This window comes from Nycticebus coucang, chromosome 2 (assembly GCF_027406575.1).
Source record: "Nycticebus coucang isolate mNycCou1 chromosome 2, mNycCou1.pri, whole genome shotgun sequence".
Classification (NCBI taxonomy): Eukaryota; Metazoa; Chordata; class Mammalia; order Primates; family Lorisidae; genus Nycticebus; species Nycticebus coucang.
Genome location: NC_069781.1, coordinates 73,116,718 through 73,136,167, shown reverse-complemented (window position 1 = coordinate 73,136,167; position 19,450 = coordinate 73,116,718). Strand labels below are relative to the sequence as shown.

Sequence of the window (19,450 nt, the reverse complement as noted above, 5' to 3'; positions counted from 1 at the left end):
TGTGTCTTTGCTCTACCAATGAGGTTTATACTTCTGTGTTTTTCATGATGGTAGGTATTTCCTTTCACATCTAGTTGTAGGGCTCCCTTAAGCATTGCTTGTAGGACTGGTCTTAATTCCCTGTTTTTGCTTGCCTGGATAAGACTTCTCCTTCATTTATAAGGGATTTTAAGGGATAACTTTGCTGGGCAGTATTCTGGGCTGGTAGTATTTTTTTTTTTTTCTTTCAGCTCTTTGAATATATCATTCTGTTGTCTTCTGGCCTGTAAGTTTTCTGCTGAGACATTTACTATTCTTCTGATGGAGGTTCCCTTGTAAATAGACATTTTTTCCTGGCTATTTTTAGAATTTTCTCTTTTTCTTTTATTTTATGACAGTTTGACAATAATGTATCAGAAAGACCTTTTTGAATTGTATCTATTTGAGGTTCTTTGTGCTTCCTATTTCTGGATGTCTAAATATCTAGCTGGACTTGGAAAATTTTCATCTACTATTAAATAGATTTCCTATCCCTTTGGTTTTCTCCTCGCCTTCTAGACCACTAATAATTTGAATATTGGGTCCCTTTATGGTGTCTCATATGTCACAAGGGCTTTGTTCATTTTTACTTACTTATTTTTGTCTGCTTAGGTTATTTCAAAACACCTATCTTAAACTTTTAAAATTCTTTTCCTTTATCTTATTTATTGTTGAAGCTCTCAGGTGTGTGTATGTTTTATTTTATTCAATGAATCCCTCAGTGCCAGAATTCTGTTTGGTTCTTTATGATAAATTTCTCATTGATATCCATAATTATTTTTCTGATTTCTTTATATTGTTTATCTATTTTCTCTTTTGTCTTACTGAGTTTCCTTAAAGTTATTGTTATTATTTTTAGCACAGTGTCTCACCCTGTTGCCCTATGTAGAGTGCTATAATGCAAAAGCTCACAGCAACCTCAAACTTTTGGACGTGATTGTTCCTCTTGCCTCAGCCTTCCAAGCAGCTGGAATTCCAAGTGCCCACCACAATATCCCGGTAGTTTTTAGTACACACAGGGTCTTGCTTTTGCTTAGGCTAGTCTCAAACTTGAGCTCAAGCAATCCACCTGCTTCAGCCTCCCAGAGTGCTAGGATCATAGGTATGAGCCCCCACACCTGGCCAATATTATTATTTTAAATTCTTTTTTTGGCAACTCATGAGTTTTATTTTTATTGGAGTTTGTTGCTTGAGAATTATTGTATTCCTTTGGCGATGTCTTATTTCCTTGCTTTTTCATGTTTCTCTGTCCTTATGTTGATATCTGTGCATTTGTTATAACAGTTGCTTTTTTTCAATCTTTTGGTACATTTTGTGGGAGAAAATTTTTCTTGAAGGTATATCTGTGGTGTTGGTTGGGTAGAGTACTTTGGCTTTGATTCTGGGTGCGTGGAGTAGTGTAATCTCTGTATCATGTCTGTAGCTAGTGTTAGTGGTGTCTGTGATTTCCTCAGTGGTTTAGGGTATGGTTGTTAGTGAAGGGTGAGGTGAAATTTTGCTAGAGATGAGGTTACCAAGTGGGCCAGTCCTTGGACCCCAGTGGTGCTAGTGGCAGCCTGAATGTGGTTGTCCTTGCACCCCAGGGTGACGTATGTAGGCACTGGTTTTTGTGGATCCATGCAGGCCAATTCTTAGGCCCCTGGGAAGTTTGTTCAGATGCTGGTGGGCCCGGTGGGTAGGCTTGAGGATCTCTGGGCAGCATTTGTGGTGGTAGCGCTGGCAGTAGTTGTGTTGGTAGAAGCAGGCTGGGTAGGGCTGTCCTCAGGCCCTCAAGGGAAGTGCCCAGGGGCCAGTGATGGTAGACAAAATGGGGCCATCTCTATGCCCAGGCAGTGTTCTCGGTTTCTGGGGAAGGGGTATTGCTGTGCTAGGCCAGAAGTGCCTGTCTTCAAGCTACATGAGTGGTTTCAGGCCCCGTAGGGGAGTGCTCTGTGTTGGCAGCAGTGTGGCAGTGGGCAGAAGGTGCCTGTCTTTTGGGCACGTGGTGCCCTAAAGCCCTACTGCTGGAGGGGATCAGATTGCTGTCAATGGAAGCAGCCCCAGGCTGGCAGGGTCCAGGCTCTAGGGAGGACATTCTTCAGCTCCTTGTCTCAAGGACAGCTTTCCTGGTGCATTGCACTGTCCATTTCCTGGAGCGTAGGTCACTTTGTGTGCTTGAGTGCTGGTGACACTGCTGCTCCGCTGGGTTCAACTTGCATCATATTAGTGCAGCTCTCTGGGTGGACATGAGGGATGTCAGTGGGGCTACAGGGATGTGGTGTTGCTTTTGGGCCTCAGGGCAGAATGTAGTCTAGAGTGGGATGGGCTGTCAAAATGGTGGGATCCAGTATGAGTGCTCCCTCTGGAGTAGTGCCATCATGCCATCTCTAGGAAGCTCCTTGTGTTAAACGCTGGGCCCATTCTTTTCTGACTAGGGTTGCTGGAGTCCACAGTGGGAATGTGGACTGCTGGGGTCTTTTATTTTACCCTTATCTTGCACTGGGGAGCCTCTCTGGTCTCCAAGCCAATCCTTGCTCCAAGACAATCCTGGCTGAGCAGGCAGTATAGCTTCTGTTTCCTTTCTTGCCATAGGTACTTCCTGTCACTTCTCTATCTAATTCCAGTGTTCTCTTTTAGTTACTGTATTTGAAGTGTGATCATCTGTTCTCTATTTTGGTTCTTTGTGGAGAAGAGGAGTACCAGATGCCTTTAATCAGCTGTCTTGTAGCCCCTCCTCTAGTTTTGCTTTTGTTGACTGTGATTTTGAGATCTTATCCAAAAACATCCTTGCCCATACCAATATGATGAATCATTTCCTCTGTGTTTTCTTCTAGTAGCTTTACAGTTTTGGGTGTATTTAAGTCTTAATTTTGCATGCAGGGTGGTCAAATGCTGATGGTGGTTGAAGCTGGATAACATAGAGGTTCATTATACTTTCCTCTCAGCTTTTACATGATTTGAATTTTACTGTGATTAAAAAGTATACATCTAATGTTTTTAATTAACCTGTTGGTAGTAATTCAGCTTTATTCTGCAAGTTTTCCGGGAAGCACTTTCATTGTTCAGTTCTAAACATTTTTTCATTTCCATTGGTATTTCCTCTTAAAAATGAATACAGTGGCTTGGTGCCCATAACTCAGTGATTAGGGCTTCAGCCACATACACTGGGACTGGTGGGTTCGAACCCCGCCCACACCTGCTAAACAGCAGTGATAGCTACAACAAAAAAATAGCCTGGTGTTGTGGCAGGCACCTGTAGTCCCAGCTACTTGGGAGGTGGAGGCGAGAGAATTGCTTAAGCCCAAGAGTTGGAGGTTGCTGTGAGCTGTGATGTCACAGCACTCTACCGAGGGTGACATAGCGAGACTCTGTCTCAAAAAAAAAGAAAAAAATACAGTGATGCATTTATACACATACACACTTTGTATACTTTAATGTTATATATTTTGTTTCAACTTTTTGTTGATTTCTGAGTTAATAGTATTATAAACACATATCAAGAAATATTGTCTGTACCATACTGATTTTATTCTTTGAAATTTTTAGAGACCTAATATAAGATCAATACCAATTTTTTAAAAAATAATTTTTTGAATAAACATTACATTTGTATTTATAAAAAGAGTTAATTTTACAATGAATTTTGTACATGGTGAGAGATAAGGGTCTAATTTTCATTCTTCTGCATATGGATTTACAGTTTTTCTAGCACCATATATTAAATAGACAATTTTTTCCCAAATGTGTATTCTTGGCACCTTCATTGAAAATCATTTGGCTGTTAGTGCATGGATTTGTTTTTGAGCTCTCAATTCTATTCCATTGGTGTATGTGTCTTTTTGGGCCAGTACCATGTTGTTTTGGTTACTGTAGCTTTATAGTATGTTTTGCACTGAGGTAATGTGATACCACAAGCTTTGCTCTTTTTGCTCAAAATTGTCTTGGCTATTTGGGTCTTGTGTGATTCCATATGAATTTTGGTATTTTTCTGAGGAATATCATTGGTATTTTGGTAGGGATTGAATGTAGTATTTAGATTTAGGGTAGTATGGGCACTTTAAAATATTAATTCTTTTAGTCCATAAACATGTTCTCTTCAATTTCTTTCATTACTGTTTTATAGTTTTCATTGTAGAGATCTTTCACTGCTTTAAATTAATTCCTAGGCATTATTTTATAGCTATTATAAATGAGATCGTCTCAGAGGTTTATTTTTTAGCTAGCTCATTATTAGTGTATAGAAACACTACCAGTTTTTGTATGCTGATTATGTATTCTGCAATTTTACTGAATTCTTTTATTCTAATTTTTTTTTTTTTTTTGGCGAGAGTCTTAATAGGGTTTTCTATAAGATCATGTCATCTGCAAATAGGGATTTGTGTTTCTCTTTAACAATTAATTTGGATGCTTTTTATTCCTTTCTCTTGCCTAATTTCTCTGGCTAGGACTTGCAGTACTATGTTGAATAAAAGTGGTGAATGTGGGTATCTTTGTCTTGTTCTAGAACTTAGAGGAAAGGCTTTCAAGTTTTCCTCATTTAGCATATTGTTAGTTAAGGGCTTTTCATGCATGGCCTCCTTTATTTTGTTGAGGTATATTCCTTCCATACTTGTTGAGAAAGGGGTTTTTTAATGTGTTTTTTAAAATTCAGAATATTACGGGACACATTTTGTTTACATACTTTCTTTTTTTTTGCACAAAATGAATCAATGTTATAAGTGTGTCCCTCACCCAGACATGTGCACTCTACCCAATAGGTGCGAATTTACCCATTCTCTCCGTCTTCCCACCCCAGCTTGATCTTCATTGAGACTTACTTCCATACGTGCACTTAAGCCTTGATGGATCAGTTCCAACTAGGTATTGAGTACCTGTATTTGTTTTTTCATTCCTGTGATGTTTCATATGTTTTGTGATTTCTTTTGGGCTCTCAGTTCTATTCCATTGGCTTACGTATCTTTTTGGGCACATGAACCAATGGACTAGAATTGACAGTATAAATGATATTTCTTGGTATGTGCAGTACGTGTATTTGAAGTACATGTATTTGTTTCTTCTTGTGACTAGAAAAATGTTCTCCAGTTCCATGCAGGTTGTCACAAAAGATACTAGATTGCCATTTTCTTTATGGCTCAGTAGTACTCCATAGTATGCATATGCCACATTTTAATCCATTAATGTATTGGTGGGCACTTGGGTTGTTTCCAAGTATTTGCAATTATGAATCATGCTGCAATAAACATTGTGCAGGTATTCTTTTTATAAAATGACCTTTTTTCTTTTGTGTATATACTCAGCAATGTGATTGCTGGATCAAAAGGTCTACTTTAAGTTCTTTGAGTTATCTCCATACAGTTTTCTATAGAGGTGGTACTAGTTTGCAGTCTCAACAGTGTATAAGAGTTATTCCTCTCCACATCCTTGCCAGCATCTGTTGTTTAGGGACTTTTTAGTTTGAGCCATTCTTTTTTTTTTTTTTTTTTTTTTTAGAGACAGAGTCTCACTTTGTTGCTCTCTGTAGAATGCTGTGGCATCACAGCTCACAGCATACTCCAGCTCTTGGGCTTAGGCAATTCTCTTGCCTTCAGCCTCCCAAGTAGCTGGGACTGCAGGCACCCCCTGCAACGCCCGGCTGTTTTTTGTTGCAGTTTGACCAGGACCGGGTTTGAACCCACCAGCCTCGGTATATGGTGGCCCTGCTGTACTCACTGAGCCACAGGTGCTGCCTGAGCCATTTGGAGTTAGGTGATACTTCATTGTGATTTTGATTTGCATTTCCCTAATGGTTAGAGACAGTGAGCATTTTTTATGAGTTTATTTGCCATTAGGAGTGTTGAATTTTGTCAAATGTATTTTCTGCATCCATTGAAATGATCATACAGTTTTTGTCCTTCATTCTCTTCATGAAGTGTATCACATTTATTGATTTGTATGTGTTTAACCATCCTTGAATCACAGGGATGACTCTCACTTAGTCATGGTAAATTCTGATGATCAAGAATTCATGTGTTGCTGAATTTGGTTTACTAGTATTTTGTTAGGGATTTTTGCATTTGTGTTCCTTGGGTGTTCATTTTTGTGAATATTGATGTCTATTTTTAACACTATTTGAAAAGAATGTCTTTTCTCCATTGTATTGCCTTTGTTTCTTTGTCAAAGATCATTGACTATGTTTATGAATATCTATTTCTGGGCTCTCTATTTTGTTCATTGATTGACTTGTTTGTTCTTTTAATAGTACCATACTCTTGATTACTTTAGCTTTATAGTAAGTCTTAAAGTCAGGCAGTGTCAGTCATCCAAAGGTCTTTTCTTTCAGTGTTGGGTCTTGATCCTTTCCCTCTCCATGTAAATCTTAGAGTCAGTTTGCTGACATACATAAAATAGCTAGCTGGAATTTTTATCACTATCGTATTAATCTAATCAACATCTTGCCAATACTGAGTAATTCTGTCCATTAATACAGACTGTATCACAACTTAGTTTTTTTAATATCTTTTTTAACTTTTATTGTGTTGTATATTTAATTTAGTTTTTTGACGCAATTTTCTCTCTCTCTCTCTCTCTCTTTCTCTTTCGTCACCCAGTCTGGGTCCAGTTGGGTCACCCAGTGGCCCAATTATGACTCATTGAAACTCAGACTTGTGGGTTCAAGCAGTCCTCTTGCCTCAGCCTTCCAGATAGCTAGGATTACAGGCATGCCACCATGCCTAGCTAAGATTTTTTATTTTTTATAGAGACAGGGTCTCTATGTGCCCAGGCTGATTTTGAACTCTCGGCCTCAAGTGATCCTCCCTATTAACTCATCTTCCTAAAGTGTGGAATTACAGGCGTGAGCCGCTGTGTCTGACCTTTCTTTTACCTTTTGTGAGAGATTTGTAATTTTCCTCATATAGATGTTCTATATATTGTTATATTTCTAAGTATTTCATTTTAGAAAAGCTAATGCAAATGTATTTTGATAACAAATTTCCCCTTTTAATTGCAAGTGTATAAGAAAATGGCATTTTATACTGACTTTGTATCCTGCAACCTTGCTTTAGTAGCTTACTAGTTCGGTGTTATTTAGTAGCTTAAGATTTTTCGGTGTTATTTTTTCAGATTTTCTCCATAGCTGGTCATGTTACCTATGCATTCAGTTTTATTCCTTCCCAATCTCTATGCCTATTCTTTATTTTTCTTGTCTTATTGAATTAGCTAGGACTTCCACTACTATGTTGAAAAGCAGTGGTGAGTGGAGATATTCTTGTCATGTTTTTGGTGTTAGTGGGAAAGCTTTGAGTGTCTCAGTAAGTGTAATGTTAGCTGTGGGTTTTGTGTAGATACTCTTTATCAAATTAAGAAAGTTCCTCTCTGTTCCTAGTTTGCTAAGAATTTTTATCATGAATGAGTATTAGATTTGTCAAATGCTTTTTCTGTATTCATTGATATAATCATGTGATTTTTTTTTTTTTGAGCTTGTTTGTGTGATGGACTATATTAATTGATTTTCTAATGTTGAACCACACTTGTACATATGGGATTATTCTGTGTGGTTGTGGTATATGATTTTTATACATTTTTAGATTTGCTAATATTATGTTGAGAGTTGTTACATGTATGTTCATTAGTGATAAAGGTCTGTAGTGTTCTATTCATGTAATATCTTTGTCTGATTTTGGTATTAGGGTAATGCTAGACAATTAAGTAAGTTAAGGGAGTATTATTTCTACTACTGCCTTCTCTAAGGCTGGAAGGTAGAGAGTTGGAATAATTTCTCCTTTAGATGTTTGGTAGAATACACTCATGAGCACATCTGGTCCTGTTTCTTTCTGTTTTGGAAGGTTATTAAATATTGTTTCAATTACTTTAATTGATAAAGGCCTAATTTCAGCAGATATGAGCCTAGTTATAGGTCTTTCATTTTGGCTCTTTTTGGTTGATTTGTTTGAAATGTTAAAAACAATTGCTTTAATATCATATTATGTTGTCATTTATTGCAGTTTTTTATTGTCTTCAAAGTTATTTTTATTTTATTTTATCTTATTTATTTTTGAGACAGTCTCAAGCTGTCACCCTTGGTAGAGTGCTGTGGCGTCGTCATAGCTCACACTAACCTCCTATTTTTGGACTCAAGTGATCCTCTTGCCTTAGTTTTTTCTATTTTTAGTAGAGATGGGGGTCTCGCTCTTGCTCAGGCTGGTCTTGAACCCATGAGCACAAGCAGTCCACCGCCTTGGCTCCTACAGTGCTAGGATTACAGACACGAGCCACCATGCCTGGCATTTATTACAGTTTAAAAATACTTGTTGAGTACTCTATAAGTTGCCTTGAATTTTATTTGTATAGATTTTTATTAAAATTTTATTAATAAGATATTAATAAAAACACAACTTTTTTTCCAGCCTAGTGTATTAATCGTAACCTACAAGGAGCCTGCAAAATCATCCACTCAGTTTGGATCCTACAAGCAAGCTGAATGGAAGCCAGATAGTACAATGATAGCTGTGTCAGTAAGTAGATTTTTCTACTTAATAATGCTTTCTTATGAAATCATTATGTTACATTTAAATTTGGTTCTCTTAGATGGTTTTCTTTCAATGGTTATCACTTGTGAGCATTTATCTTCCTGTAATAGGACTTCTTCCACCGATTCTTCTTTGGAGGTTACTCCTGCTCTATCTCTCTTGTTGACTCTACTTCATTCAATCCATAAAGGTAGCACTGTATCCTTTTGTTTTCACTTTCCTGTTTTTTCCTTGAAGTCTAATCCAGTTTTTTAAAGCTTTCATCTATATTAGCATGATATTCTGGGTTTTTTTTTTTTCCCAGTGGTGCAGTCATAGCTCACTGCCAACCTCAAACTCATGGGCTCAAGTGATCCTCCTGCATCAGCCTTTGAGTAAATGGGACTACTTGTGCATGACACCATGCCCAGATGCTTTTTAAAATTTCTTGTAGAGATGGGATCTTGCTGTGTGGCCTAGGTTGGTCTTGAACCCCTGACTTCAAGCTGTCTTCTCACCTTGGCCTTCTAAGTGGTAGGATTATAGATGTTAGCCTGGTGTAGTATTCTTGAATTTATATCTTAAGTCCTGCTCTCTTTTCCAAAGGATATCCCACAAAATAATAAACTTTGTATGCTTACGTACATTAAATTCTCATATCCATTTGGATCTATTCTGCCTTTGTCTTCTGTTCCATTATATGTGCCTTAGTATGGTTAATTTTACCTTTTCAGTTAATGTTTTATCAATGTTGAGGGTTATTGTTATCAGCTACTTTGATTTAGCAGTAACATGTAGTTATTGAGCATCTTCTGTGTAACTACTATTGTGGTCAATTTACATGAATCGTCTCCTTTTATTTTTAGATCGGTGTTTTGAAGTAGGTACTGTTGTCCATCATAATACATGAGCAAATTTAGGCTTTGAGAACGTGTCCTATTTAAGGTTATACAGACGGTGTAGAGGAGGAAGATAAGATGTAACTTAGCTACTCAGATTTCATTTTCAGTATTCTTAACTATTAGCCTAATTTGTCTTTATGCTTTCATTTTCTTTCTAGTCCCGTGTTATATGATATAATGCTGACTAGGTTAATCATCTGAAGATGCTCCACAAGGGTCAAAAATACTGAGTAGTTCTGCACTTCTATTGGCAGACTACAGACCATGTACCAATCTACCCTGTTGCCTGTTTATGTATGGACCACGAAGTAAGAATACTTTTTATATATTTAAACAATCAAATAAATCAAGGAAGGATATTATTTTATTACACTTGAAAATTATGTGATATTTAAATTTCAGTGTCCATAAATACAGTTTTGTTGGGGGCATGGAAGTGCTCACTTATTTGTGTATTATCTGTGACATCTTTCGAACTACACCAGTAGATTAAGTTGACTATTTCTGACAGCATCGGTATCTGGTGCTCTCATTGCTTTACTCTTCTGTTAAGTGCACTATAAATTAAAGCAACACAATTACAATTTCATGGCATCTTATATGTATACATACTGCCATTCTGTGACATTTTATATTTTTTATTACTAATATATACTTATGTCAGAAGAACGAAAGAGAAAAAGAAACTTTGAATGTTAAAGCACATTTGAGTGTGGATTATTTTTTAATGAATTGGTGGCAGAATATTGTGTTTATTACAGCTATGCCAAAAGAATATAAATTGACATTCCCAGACTAAGCACTCATCACAGTATTCCCAATTGACTGACTGTAAAGATAAAAGAGAAGAAATTTATTTATTTATTTTTTATTTTTTTTTGCAGTTTTTGGTCGGGGCTGGGCTTGAACCCACCTACCACCTACTCCTTTGAGCCACAGGCGCCGCCCAGAGTTAGAAAATTAAAAATGGCATGGCTCATCACAGCACGATTCTTTTACAGAAATACAGTATGAAAACATGTTCAGAGGAAGTTTGCTTGTTTTTTGACAAATGGACTACTGCTTATTTATTTGAATGGTCAATTCTGAGTGTAAAATGGCTGAGAATTACTCTGAACAACTTGTGTGGAACAATTCCGGATGAAAAAATTCTAGAAGTTGAGAAAATACTAATTCAGTATAATTTGAAGTGGAATCTTCTAAGATGTGTTTTAATTGATGGGAAAAATACTTGTGGAGTAGGTAAGCTTCCCTGGACAAATTTATAAAGCATGTGAAAATAAAAAGGCTTTTGAAGCCTATAGATACTAGTTTTTGTCAGAGATAGAATCTGAATATCCAAAATTATCCTACCCCTCAGCTTATGTGGCTTTGTGTAGCAATAAAGGTTTATTGGAAACTTTTAGCTCATGGATGAGATTTGACAGTTTTCTGAACTTGAAGGAGGAACTCCACTACTTAATAGACACTGAATGACTTCTGGAAATATGCTTTTGCTGCAGACTTGATACAGTTTCCTAATGAGTTGTCTAAAGCTGGATGGCAAACAGTGTTTATCTGCGAAAGTTGTATGTGGTTAAGTCATTTCAGTGGCAGCTGAGGTTGTCTGAATTACAAGTAATGTCAGGCTTCTTTTTACACCTCCAGGGCTGTCAGAAGTTAAGAAGTGAGATTTCTATTTCCATATGAAATTAGCAATAGGTATATTTTCTGAGCTCAAACCACAGCTCCAATAGTATTTTTGGACCTTGATGCAAGTTCAAAGGAAAATTCCATATTACAAAATTCAGTGTACAAATGAGGAGCTTACACATTTTCGGTTGGAGGAGATTAATCTGCGGTGTTAAAAGGCAAACATTAAGAGAAGAATCTAATATAATTCTGTAATTGCCTACCAAGTAATATATTTAATTAAAACCATACACTCGTGATACCAGTATTTGGCAGTACTTGTGTGGAAAAACATTTTCATATATGAAACATGTAAAATATCATTAAGAGTTAGCATTAATAGATGAAACTTTGCAATTGATTTTGGCAGGAAACAGCAACTTTAAATTCCACTTATCCCATAAAAAGAATCCCATTCTCATTTGTGAATGTATATTATTCCCCCCAAATTAACTTATTACTCATATTTACAATTTCATAATTATAAAAGTTATAAAAAATTTTCACTTTGTATTAACTATATCTTTGTATTTTTGATACTTTGACATTTTGGGGTCTTGCTGTCCCTGGAGAGCCAGCACAAGGCTAGTCAATTTTAATAGATTGTAAGAGGCTCACCTACAAGTGTACCTTTGTATGCAAACCCAACAGTCAAAAGGACGTACTCCCAACCACCTCCTTTATTGACTTCTGACACTCTGGACTGCTATTCCCTGCCCTAATTACCACATCCAGAGATAACCTGTGCACCCCAAAGCACACTGAAATGATACAGATTAACCGATTCTTAGCTTCCTTACCATGCCTCATGCAAGCCTTCCTGTGGGAATTCACAGTTAAGACTCTCACTCTTGCTGCCTCCTGACCGACCTAGTGCTTCCCCACATGACCCTTGTGTGGCATGTCATGCTGCTACCACTTTGGAATTGTAACTAACTATCTTTTGCAGTTTTTGGCTGGGGCTGGGTTTGAACCCGCCACCTCTGGTATATGGGGCCAGTGCCCTACTCCTTGAGCCACAGGCACCACCCTGTAACAAATTATCTTTTCATTGGCAGTTGTCTCCCGATCTATTGATCCACCATATCTGAATAATAGTAAAACCTACATTTTAAAATATTCTCTTGTTATGTAAGTACTATATCATATCCCTCATTTTCCCTTTTGACTAGTAAAGCCTAATATGTTTACTGTGTGGCTTGTTAACAGAAAAATTTTTGGATCCTTATTCTACACAATAAAGTTCAATCTCCTTAGCTTTGTATTTAAAGTTCTTTAAAAATTCTAATTTAGATATAGTGGCTAATTGCACTGCTTCTTGTATGAAATACAATAAGCTAAACTTTTAATCTGAAATAGGACATTTCATATTTAATGACCTATTCTTTGTTTCTCTGATTTTTTTTCATTCTTATTCTACACAGACTTTCATTTAGTCAAACTTTTTCTTTTTTTTCATTATTCATTCGAGGGTATCCAATCTGTGGCCCATGGGGATTACTTAAGGATTGTTTTGCTTATCTGTGGTGTTAGACGCGAAAATTATGCATAGACCTTTAATTGTTTGCTCATCAGCTTTGTTAATGTTTGTGTATTTAACATGTGGCCCTCGACAACAACTCTTCTTCCAGTGTGAGGCAGAAAAGAAAAAAGGTTGGGCATCTTTGCTAGAATGTTTGTAGAAAACTGACAAACTTTGCTGATTAATTGTATGTAGAAGATAAACGAACATAAGGAATTGAAGATAATTCTGGTTTCAAGTGTAGGTGATTAGGTAGCAATTGGTGAAAAAATAAGATCAGGTTCATTAAAGAATATAGAATTTTTGGATTTGGTCTCATAGGGTCTTGGTATATTCCATTAATAATTTTTAAAAGTTATGGTAAAATATGCACAACATGAAAGTTGCCATTTTAAGTGTATGATTCAATTCATTATCATTATTTACAGTCACAGTGTTGTGCAGTCATCACCACTTTTTTCTTTATCATTACCCCAAACAGAAAATTTGGTAATCATTGATTATAACTCTGCATTTCAATTTTCCTAGCTCCTGCTAACTTCTCATCTACTTTATCTATTAATTTACTTAGGCTAAGTACTTCATATAAATGGAATCATAAAATATTTGCCCTTGGTGGCTTATTTCACTTGGCCTAATGTTTTCAAGGTACTATATGTGATTCATGTCAGCTCTTCCTTATTTTTTATGTCTGAAGAATATTCCACTGTATATATATGTGCCACATTTTGTTTATCTGTTGATGGACATTTGGATTGTTTTTCTTTGGGCTGTTGTGAATAATACTGCTTGAAAATTGGATTCTCTGCTTTCGATCTTTTTTTGGACTTCCTGGATTAAACTCCATAGAAGTTGCATCATTTTACATTCTCTACAGCAATGTAGAACAGTTCAGTTTCACTTTCTCTCCCACAATGCTTAATTTTCATTTTTAAAATAATAACTATTGGTTGATTTTTGTATATTGAACCATTCTTGCATTCTAGGAATAAATTTTTATCTCTGAAAGTTGGTCATGATGATGTGAAGTATTTTGCTGAGGATTTTTGCATCTTTATTCATAAGGTATATTGTTCTACAGTTTCTTGTAGTTTCTTTGTCTAGTTGGTATCAGGGTAATGCTGGTTCTACAAAATGAGTTAGGAAGTATTCCCTTCCTAAATGAGTTAGGAAGAATTTTAGCTGGATTGGTGTTATTATTTAAATATTCAGTAGAATTCATCAGTGAAACCATCTGCTCCTGGGCTTTTCTTTGTTGGGAGTTTTTGATTATTGATTCAATCTTTTTACTGTTTATAGATTTATTCGATTTTCTATTTCTTTAGTTTTGGTAGATTGAATTTCAGAAATTCGTCCATTTCATCTGGCTTATCTAATTTGTTAGCATATAACTCTTCATGTATACTTCTTAGTATTTGTTTTTTTGCAAAGAATCAACTTTCATTTTAGTCTGTTTTCTTTATTGTTTTTCTAATCTGCATTCTATTTATTCTGCCCTGTCTTTTATTATTTCCTTACTTCTGCTAGCTTTGGGATTACTTTGCTCTTTGGTACTTTGTTGGTTGATGTAGTATGTTTAAGCTATTGATTTGAGATGAATCTTTTTTAATGTAAGGCTTTACTGGTATAAATTTCCTTCTTAGCACTACTTTGGCAGTATTCCATAAGTTTTGGTATGTTGCATTTTCATCTGTCTCAGGATATCTTCTAATTTCTCTTAAGATTTCTTCTTTGAGGCTCGGCGCCTATAGCTCAAGCACCTAAGGTGCCAGCCACATAACACCAGAGCTGGCGGGTTCAAATCCATCCAGGGCCCACCAAAACAATAATGACAACTACAACCAAAAAATAGCTGGGCATTGTGGTGGGTGCCTGTAATCCCAGCTACTCGGGAGGCTGAGGCAAGAAAATTGCTTAAGTCCAAGAGTTTGAGGTTGCCGTGAGCTGTGACGCCACGGCACTCTACCTAGGGCAACAGCTTGAGACTGTCTCAAAACAAAAAAAAAAAAAGATTTCTTCTTTGAGCTATTAAGAGTCTGTTATTTAATTTTTTATATATTTGTGTTTATGTTAATGAACATAATGAACAATTTCTGTTAATGATTTCTACCTTCATCCTCTTGTGGTTGGAGAAGATATTTTGTTACTTATGTCTTAAAATCTATTGAGACTTGATGCATGACCTAATATATGGTCTATCTTGGAAGATTTCCTATATGTAATTGAGAAAGATGTGTATTATGCTATCGTGGTGAATTGTTCTGTATATGCCCATTAGGTCTAATAGTTTTTATAGTATTGTTCAAGTATTTTATTTTCTTATTAATCTTCTGTCTGGTTTTCTATTCATTATTGAATATTAAGTATTAAAGTCTCCAAATATTATTGTGGAACTGTTTCTTCTTTCAGTTCTGTTACTTTTTGCTTTTTATATTTTAGAGCTCCTTTATTAGGTGTGTATATGTTTATAATTGTTAAATCTTCTTGTATTGAACTTTTTATCAGTGTTACATTCTATTTTCTCTCTTGGACTTTTTTTTTGTTTTTTCTTATTTTATGTCTTTTAGGAATAAGGTCTTGCTCTGTCACCCAGGCTGGAGTGCATTGTCATGATTATAGTTACTATAGCCTTGAACTACTAAGCTCTACAATCCTCCTGCCTCTGACCCAAGTAGCTGGGACTTTAGGCACATGCCACTACACCTGGCTAATTTTTCTTATTTTTCATAGAGACATGGTCTCCCTATGTTGCCCAAGCTGGTCTTAAACTTCCAGCCTTAAGCAATTCTTCTGTCTCAACCTCCCAAAGTACTGAGATTACAGGTGTGATGTACCACATTCAGCCAAATCTTTTTATTTAAAGTCTGTTTTGTCTGACAATAATATATCTCCCTCTGCTCTTTTGGTTCCTGTTTGCATGGAATATTATTCAATATTTTTAATCTCAACCTCTATATATATGTAGTGAGTCTTTTATAGAGAGCATATAGATGGATCTTGAGGGTTTTTTTTAATTCAATCTTTCAGTCTCTTATTTCATGTCTAATGTGATTACTGATAAAAGATTTACGTCTGCCATCTAGCTGTTTGTTTTCTTCACATCTTAATTTTTTCCTTAGTTCTCTCATTACTACTGTAACTAGTCGATTTATTGTAGTATACCATTTTGTTTCTTTCCCGTGTATTTAGTTATTTTCTTACTGTTTACTTTGAGCATTACAAGTAATATTTTAAACTTATAACAGTTCAGTTTAAACAATACCATTTATGTTTCAGTAGTATACGTTCTGTTCTTAAACATCTCTGTTGCTTTATATTTTTATTGCTAAAAATTGCATCTTTGTATATTTTGTACTTATTTTATGCATTTCCCTTTTAAATCATATGGGAAATAAAGACAACTTACAAACCAAATCAAAAGTACAATGATACTGGCTTTTATATTTATATATGAAATTATTTTCACTAATAGTTTTTCCATTTTATTCTTATGTCTTCAAGTTATATAAAATTCTTTTATTTCAGCCTGAATGACTCCCTTTAATATCATTTGTAATGATATCTTTAGTTTATTGGGGAATATATTAATTTTCCTAATTTCTCTGTGAGAAATTTTGATGAGATAACAGCTGTTAATACTAGTGAGGATTTCTTGTATGTGACAGTCTGCTTCTCTGTTGCTGCTTTCACAATTCTCTTTGCCTTTCAGTTTTAGCAGTTTGACTCTACTACATCTCATTGTGGATCTCTGAGTTTATTGTCTTTAATGTTTCTTGAGTTCTTTGGATCTGTATGTTCATGGCTTTTATTAGGTCTGGGACATTTTCAGTCATTTTTTCTTCAGTTGTCTTTTCTACCCTTTCTCTCTTTTTTTTCTATTAGTATCCCTATAATGTGTGTCACTGTAATGTGTGTGTGGTCAGGGTTGACAGTCTCTCTCTCATGGGTTCTTCATAGTTTTTTCTTTTTGCTCCTCAGATTGCATAATTTCAAATATCTTCTAAATTCATTTGTCCTTTTTTTGTGTGCTCAAAGATTTGCTCAAATTTGTTGAATCCCTCTAGTGAATTTTTCATTTTAATTATTATATTTTTTATTTCCAGAATTTGTTAGTTCCTTTTTCTAATTTTTCTCATTTATTTATATCCTCACCCTGTTTCCTGATTTTCTTTAGTTTTTATCCATGTTTTCCTTTAGCTCATTTAACATATTTAATACTGTTGATTTAATGTCTTTGATTAATAAGTCAGATGTCTAGGCTTCATCAAGATTGGTTACTGCCATTATCTTTATTTCCTGTGAATGGGTCATACTTTTCTGCTTTTTTATATGTTGTGTAACTTTTTTAGAGAATCTTACTCTGTTACCCTGGATAGAGTACTGTAGCATTGTCATAAGTCAACAGCAATCTAAAACTCTTGGGCTCAAGCAGTCCTCTTGCTTCAAATTCCTGAGTGGCTTAGACTACAGGCATGCATCACCACCTGGCTAATTTATCTATTTTTGGTAGTGATAAGGTCTTGCTCTTGCTTAAGTTGGTCTCTCTAATGCCTGAGCTCAAGTGATCTTCCTGCCTCTGCCTCCCATTCATTACAGGTGCTACAATTATAGGTGTGAGCCACCCAGAACCAGTCCTTTTTTGACTTTTTCAAACTATTTTTGCAAAGCATGTTTTCTTTTTGTGTGCTATCTCTGATGTTTCTCTTTTGTCATCTCTGTTGTGAGCCAGTCACCAAATATTTCCTAATATTTTTTGCTCCCAAGAGAGGGAGAAAAATAGGTCCTGTCTCTGAAATTCCCTCTTGGGCTAGAAACCACTTAAGCATCTGTGAGTACCAGCCCTTCAGCAATCAAAATTAGAAACTAGAACCTGCAACCCCAGTTTTTATAGGATAAAGTCTTTATTGCCTACTCTTAATCCAGCAAGCCAAACCAGATATCTTTGTGTGTATCCACAGCTGCCTATTACAGAGTTGGCAGATGAGGGAGGTGATAGCTATTACCACAGGAAAGCTGAAATTTATTAAAATTTACCAGTCCTTTCATAAAGCTCTTTTCTGGATGCTGCAAGTGTTCACTAGATCCAGAGTTCCAAAATAGTTGCTTCAGATAGTTCCTGCCAGTTCAGTTGTATTAGTGGACAGATGGATTCCTGGAGCTTCCTATTCCACCATCTTCCCTGATGTTTTCTACTAATCTTGTGGAATTTTGAAATGTCTTTTGTAAATCGCAACTGAAACTTCAGATTTGGGTGAGAAGAGGAAAATGCTACCTAGATTATGTGCAGTTAATGACAAAAAAGCTGTCTTGTTTGTTTTAAAACAGTGTGGGGAATACTTTTCCTTGTAGTGGTTCTAATAGATTTCTGGCAAGGTAGTTTTTTAGTTGCATTATATTTATTTTTCTTTCTTTGCTCTTTTGGACAACCAGTAGGCTTCTTTTAAGACAAAAATTCAAATTCCTGAGTATAATGGAAGTAAATAAATTATGACCGCCAGTTTTAGAAATAAAATTCTAGCTATCCATGCAGTTCTATTTTGAAGTGGGAACATTCTAAACTTAAAGTGTCTAAAAGTTTAGGTTATTAATAACTTTATATGTAATATTTCCTTTCTGCCCAGTTGATAATTTTTAGTTCTCTAGGACATGTAAATGTATATTTTTGAAATTCAGATATATGTATTTCGTATATATGTATATATAGGAAAAGGAATAGATTATGAGATTACAGTATAGTTATGTGCAGAATGATAAGCTTTAATTTGAAGTAAAAAATCAGAATTTATTCTTCTCCCGTGTTTACCTTCTGGCCTTATACAACTGTTAGCTTGAAGTTTCAATTAAAGAAGTATAGAACTGGCTGGGCATGGTGGCTCATGAGGGAGGCCAAGATGGGAAGATCACTTGAGTCCAGGAGTTCAAGACTAGCCTGGACCCTGTCTCTACAAAACATTTAAAACAATTAGCTAGACTTGATGATGTGCGTGTATAGTCTTAGCTATTTGGGAGGCAAAGGCAGGAAGATCACTTAAGCCCAGGAGTTTGAGATTACAGTGAACTTTCATGATGCCACTGCATTTTAGCCCAAGCAACAAAATGAAACCCTGTCTCAAAAGAAAAGTAAGGGGAGGAGGAAGCAGTATAGGACTAAGCTAAAGTGAGCTACACTGGAGAAACATGTATCTCTTTAAACAAAAATATAAAGCAACAAAAGGTAACATCCCCAGATCAATGTCATTACTAACAGTTGCCACCATTTTATGTATTCGCATCAAAAAAATTATAAACTGGATTACGTCTGAATTAAAGTTAAATATGATTAAATAAGTATTAAATTATTTGCTGTAACAAGTTTTGTGGATTTGAAAAACAAGATATGTTTATTCTCTCACTTTTTCAACATTATAGAGTCCCTATATATTCCAGGCAGTATGTAATCAGTGAGGAATTAATTTGAGGAAAAAAATGTCTTGAATCATATAGTATGATTTCCATTTTGTTGAAGAATGTCTTGCCGAGCACAGTGGCTCACTTCTGTAATCATAGCACTCTGGGATGGTGAGGCGGATGGATTGTCTGAGCTCAAAAGTTCCAGACTAGCCTGAGCTAGAGTGAGATACCTTGTCTCTAAAAAGTAGCCAGGCGTTGTGGGGGTTGCCTGTAGTCCCAGCTACGTGGGAGGCTGAGGCAAGAGAATCAAGGCCAAGAGTTAGGCCACAGCACTCTACCAAAGGTGACAAAGTGAGACTCTCTTTAAAAAAAAAAAAAATAAAATCTTTGTTTGCCATCATTTTTTGAAGGATATATTTGCTACAGGTAGATAATTCAGGTTTGCACTGATTTTGAGCATTGCTGGCCTTCCTACTATTTCT

General features: G+C 35.8%; 1 protein-coding gene across 7 annotated transcripts in view; it reads left to right on the top strand.

Annotated features, from left to right (window-relative positions):
- RIC1 (RIC1 homolog, RAB6A GEF complex partner 1) overlaps positions 1-19,450 on the top strand; it is a 170,922-nt gene that overhangs the window by 11,387 nt on the left and 140,085 nt on the right. For 4 of the 7 annotated variants that reach the window (XM_053573335.1, XM_053573319.1, XM_053573342.1 and 1 more), the window contains exons 2-3: positions 8,382-8,489; positions 9,544-9,693. In XM_053573335.1, coding sequence (XP_053429310.1) covers positions 9,682-9,693 — 12 coding nt within the window. In that variant the 5' untranslated portion in view covers positions 8,382-8,489; positions 9,544-9,681. Of the gene's footprint in view, positions 1-8,381; positions 8,490-9,543; positions 9,694-19,450 lie in introns of those variants that run through there. The other 3 variants (XM_053573314.1, XM_053573312.1, XM_053573324.1) reach the window with 2 other exon arrangements.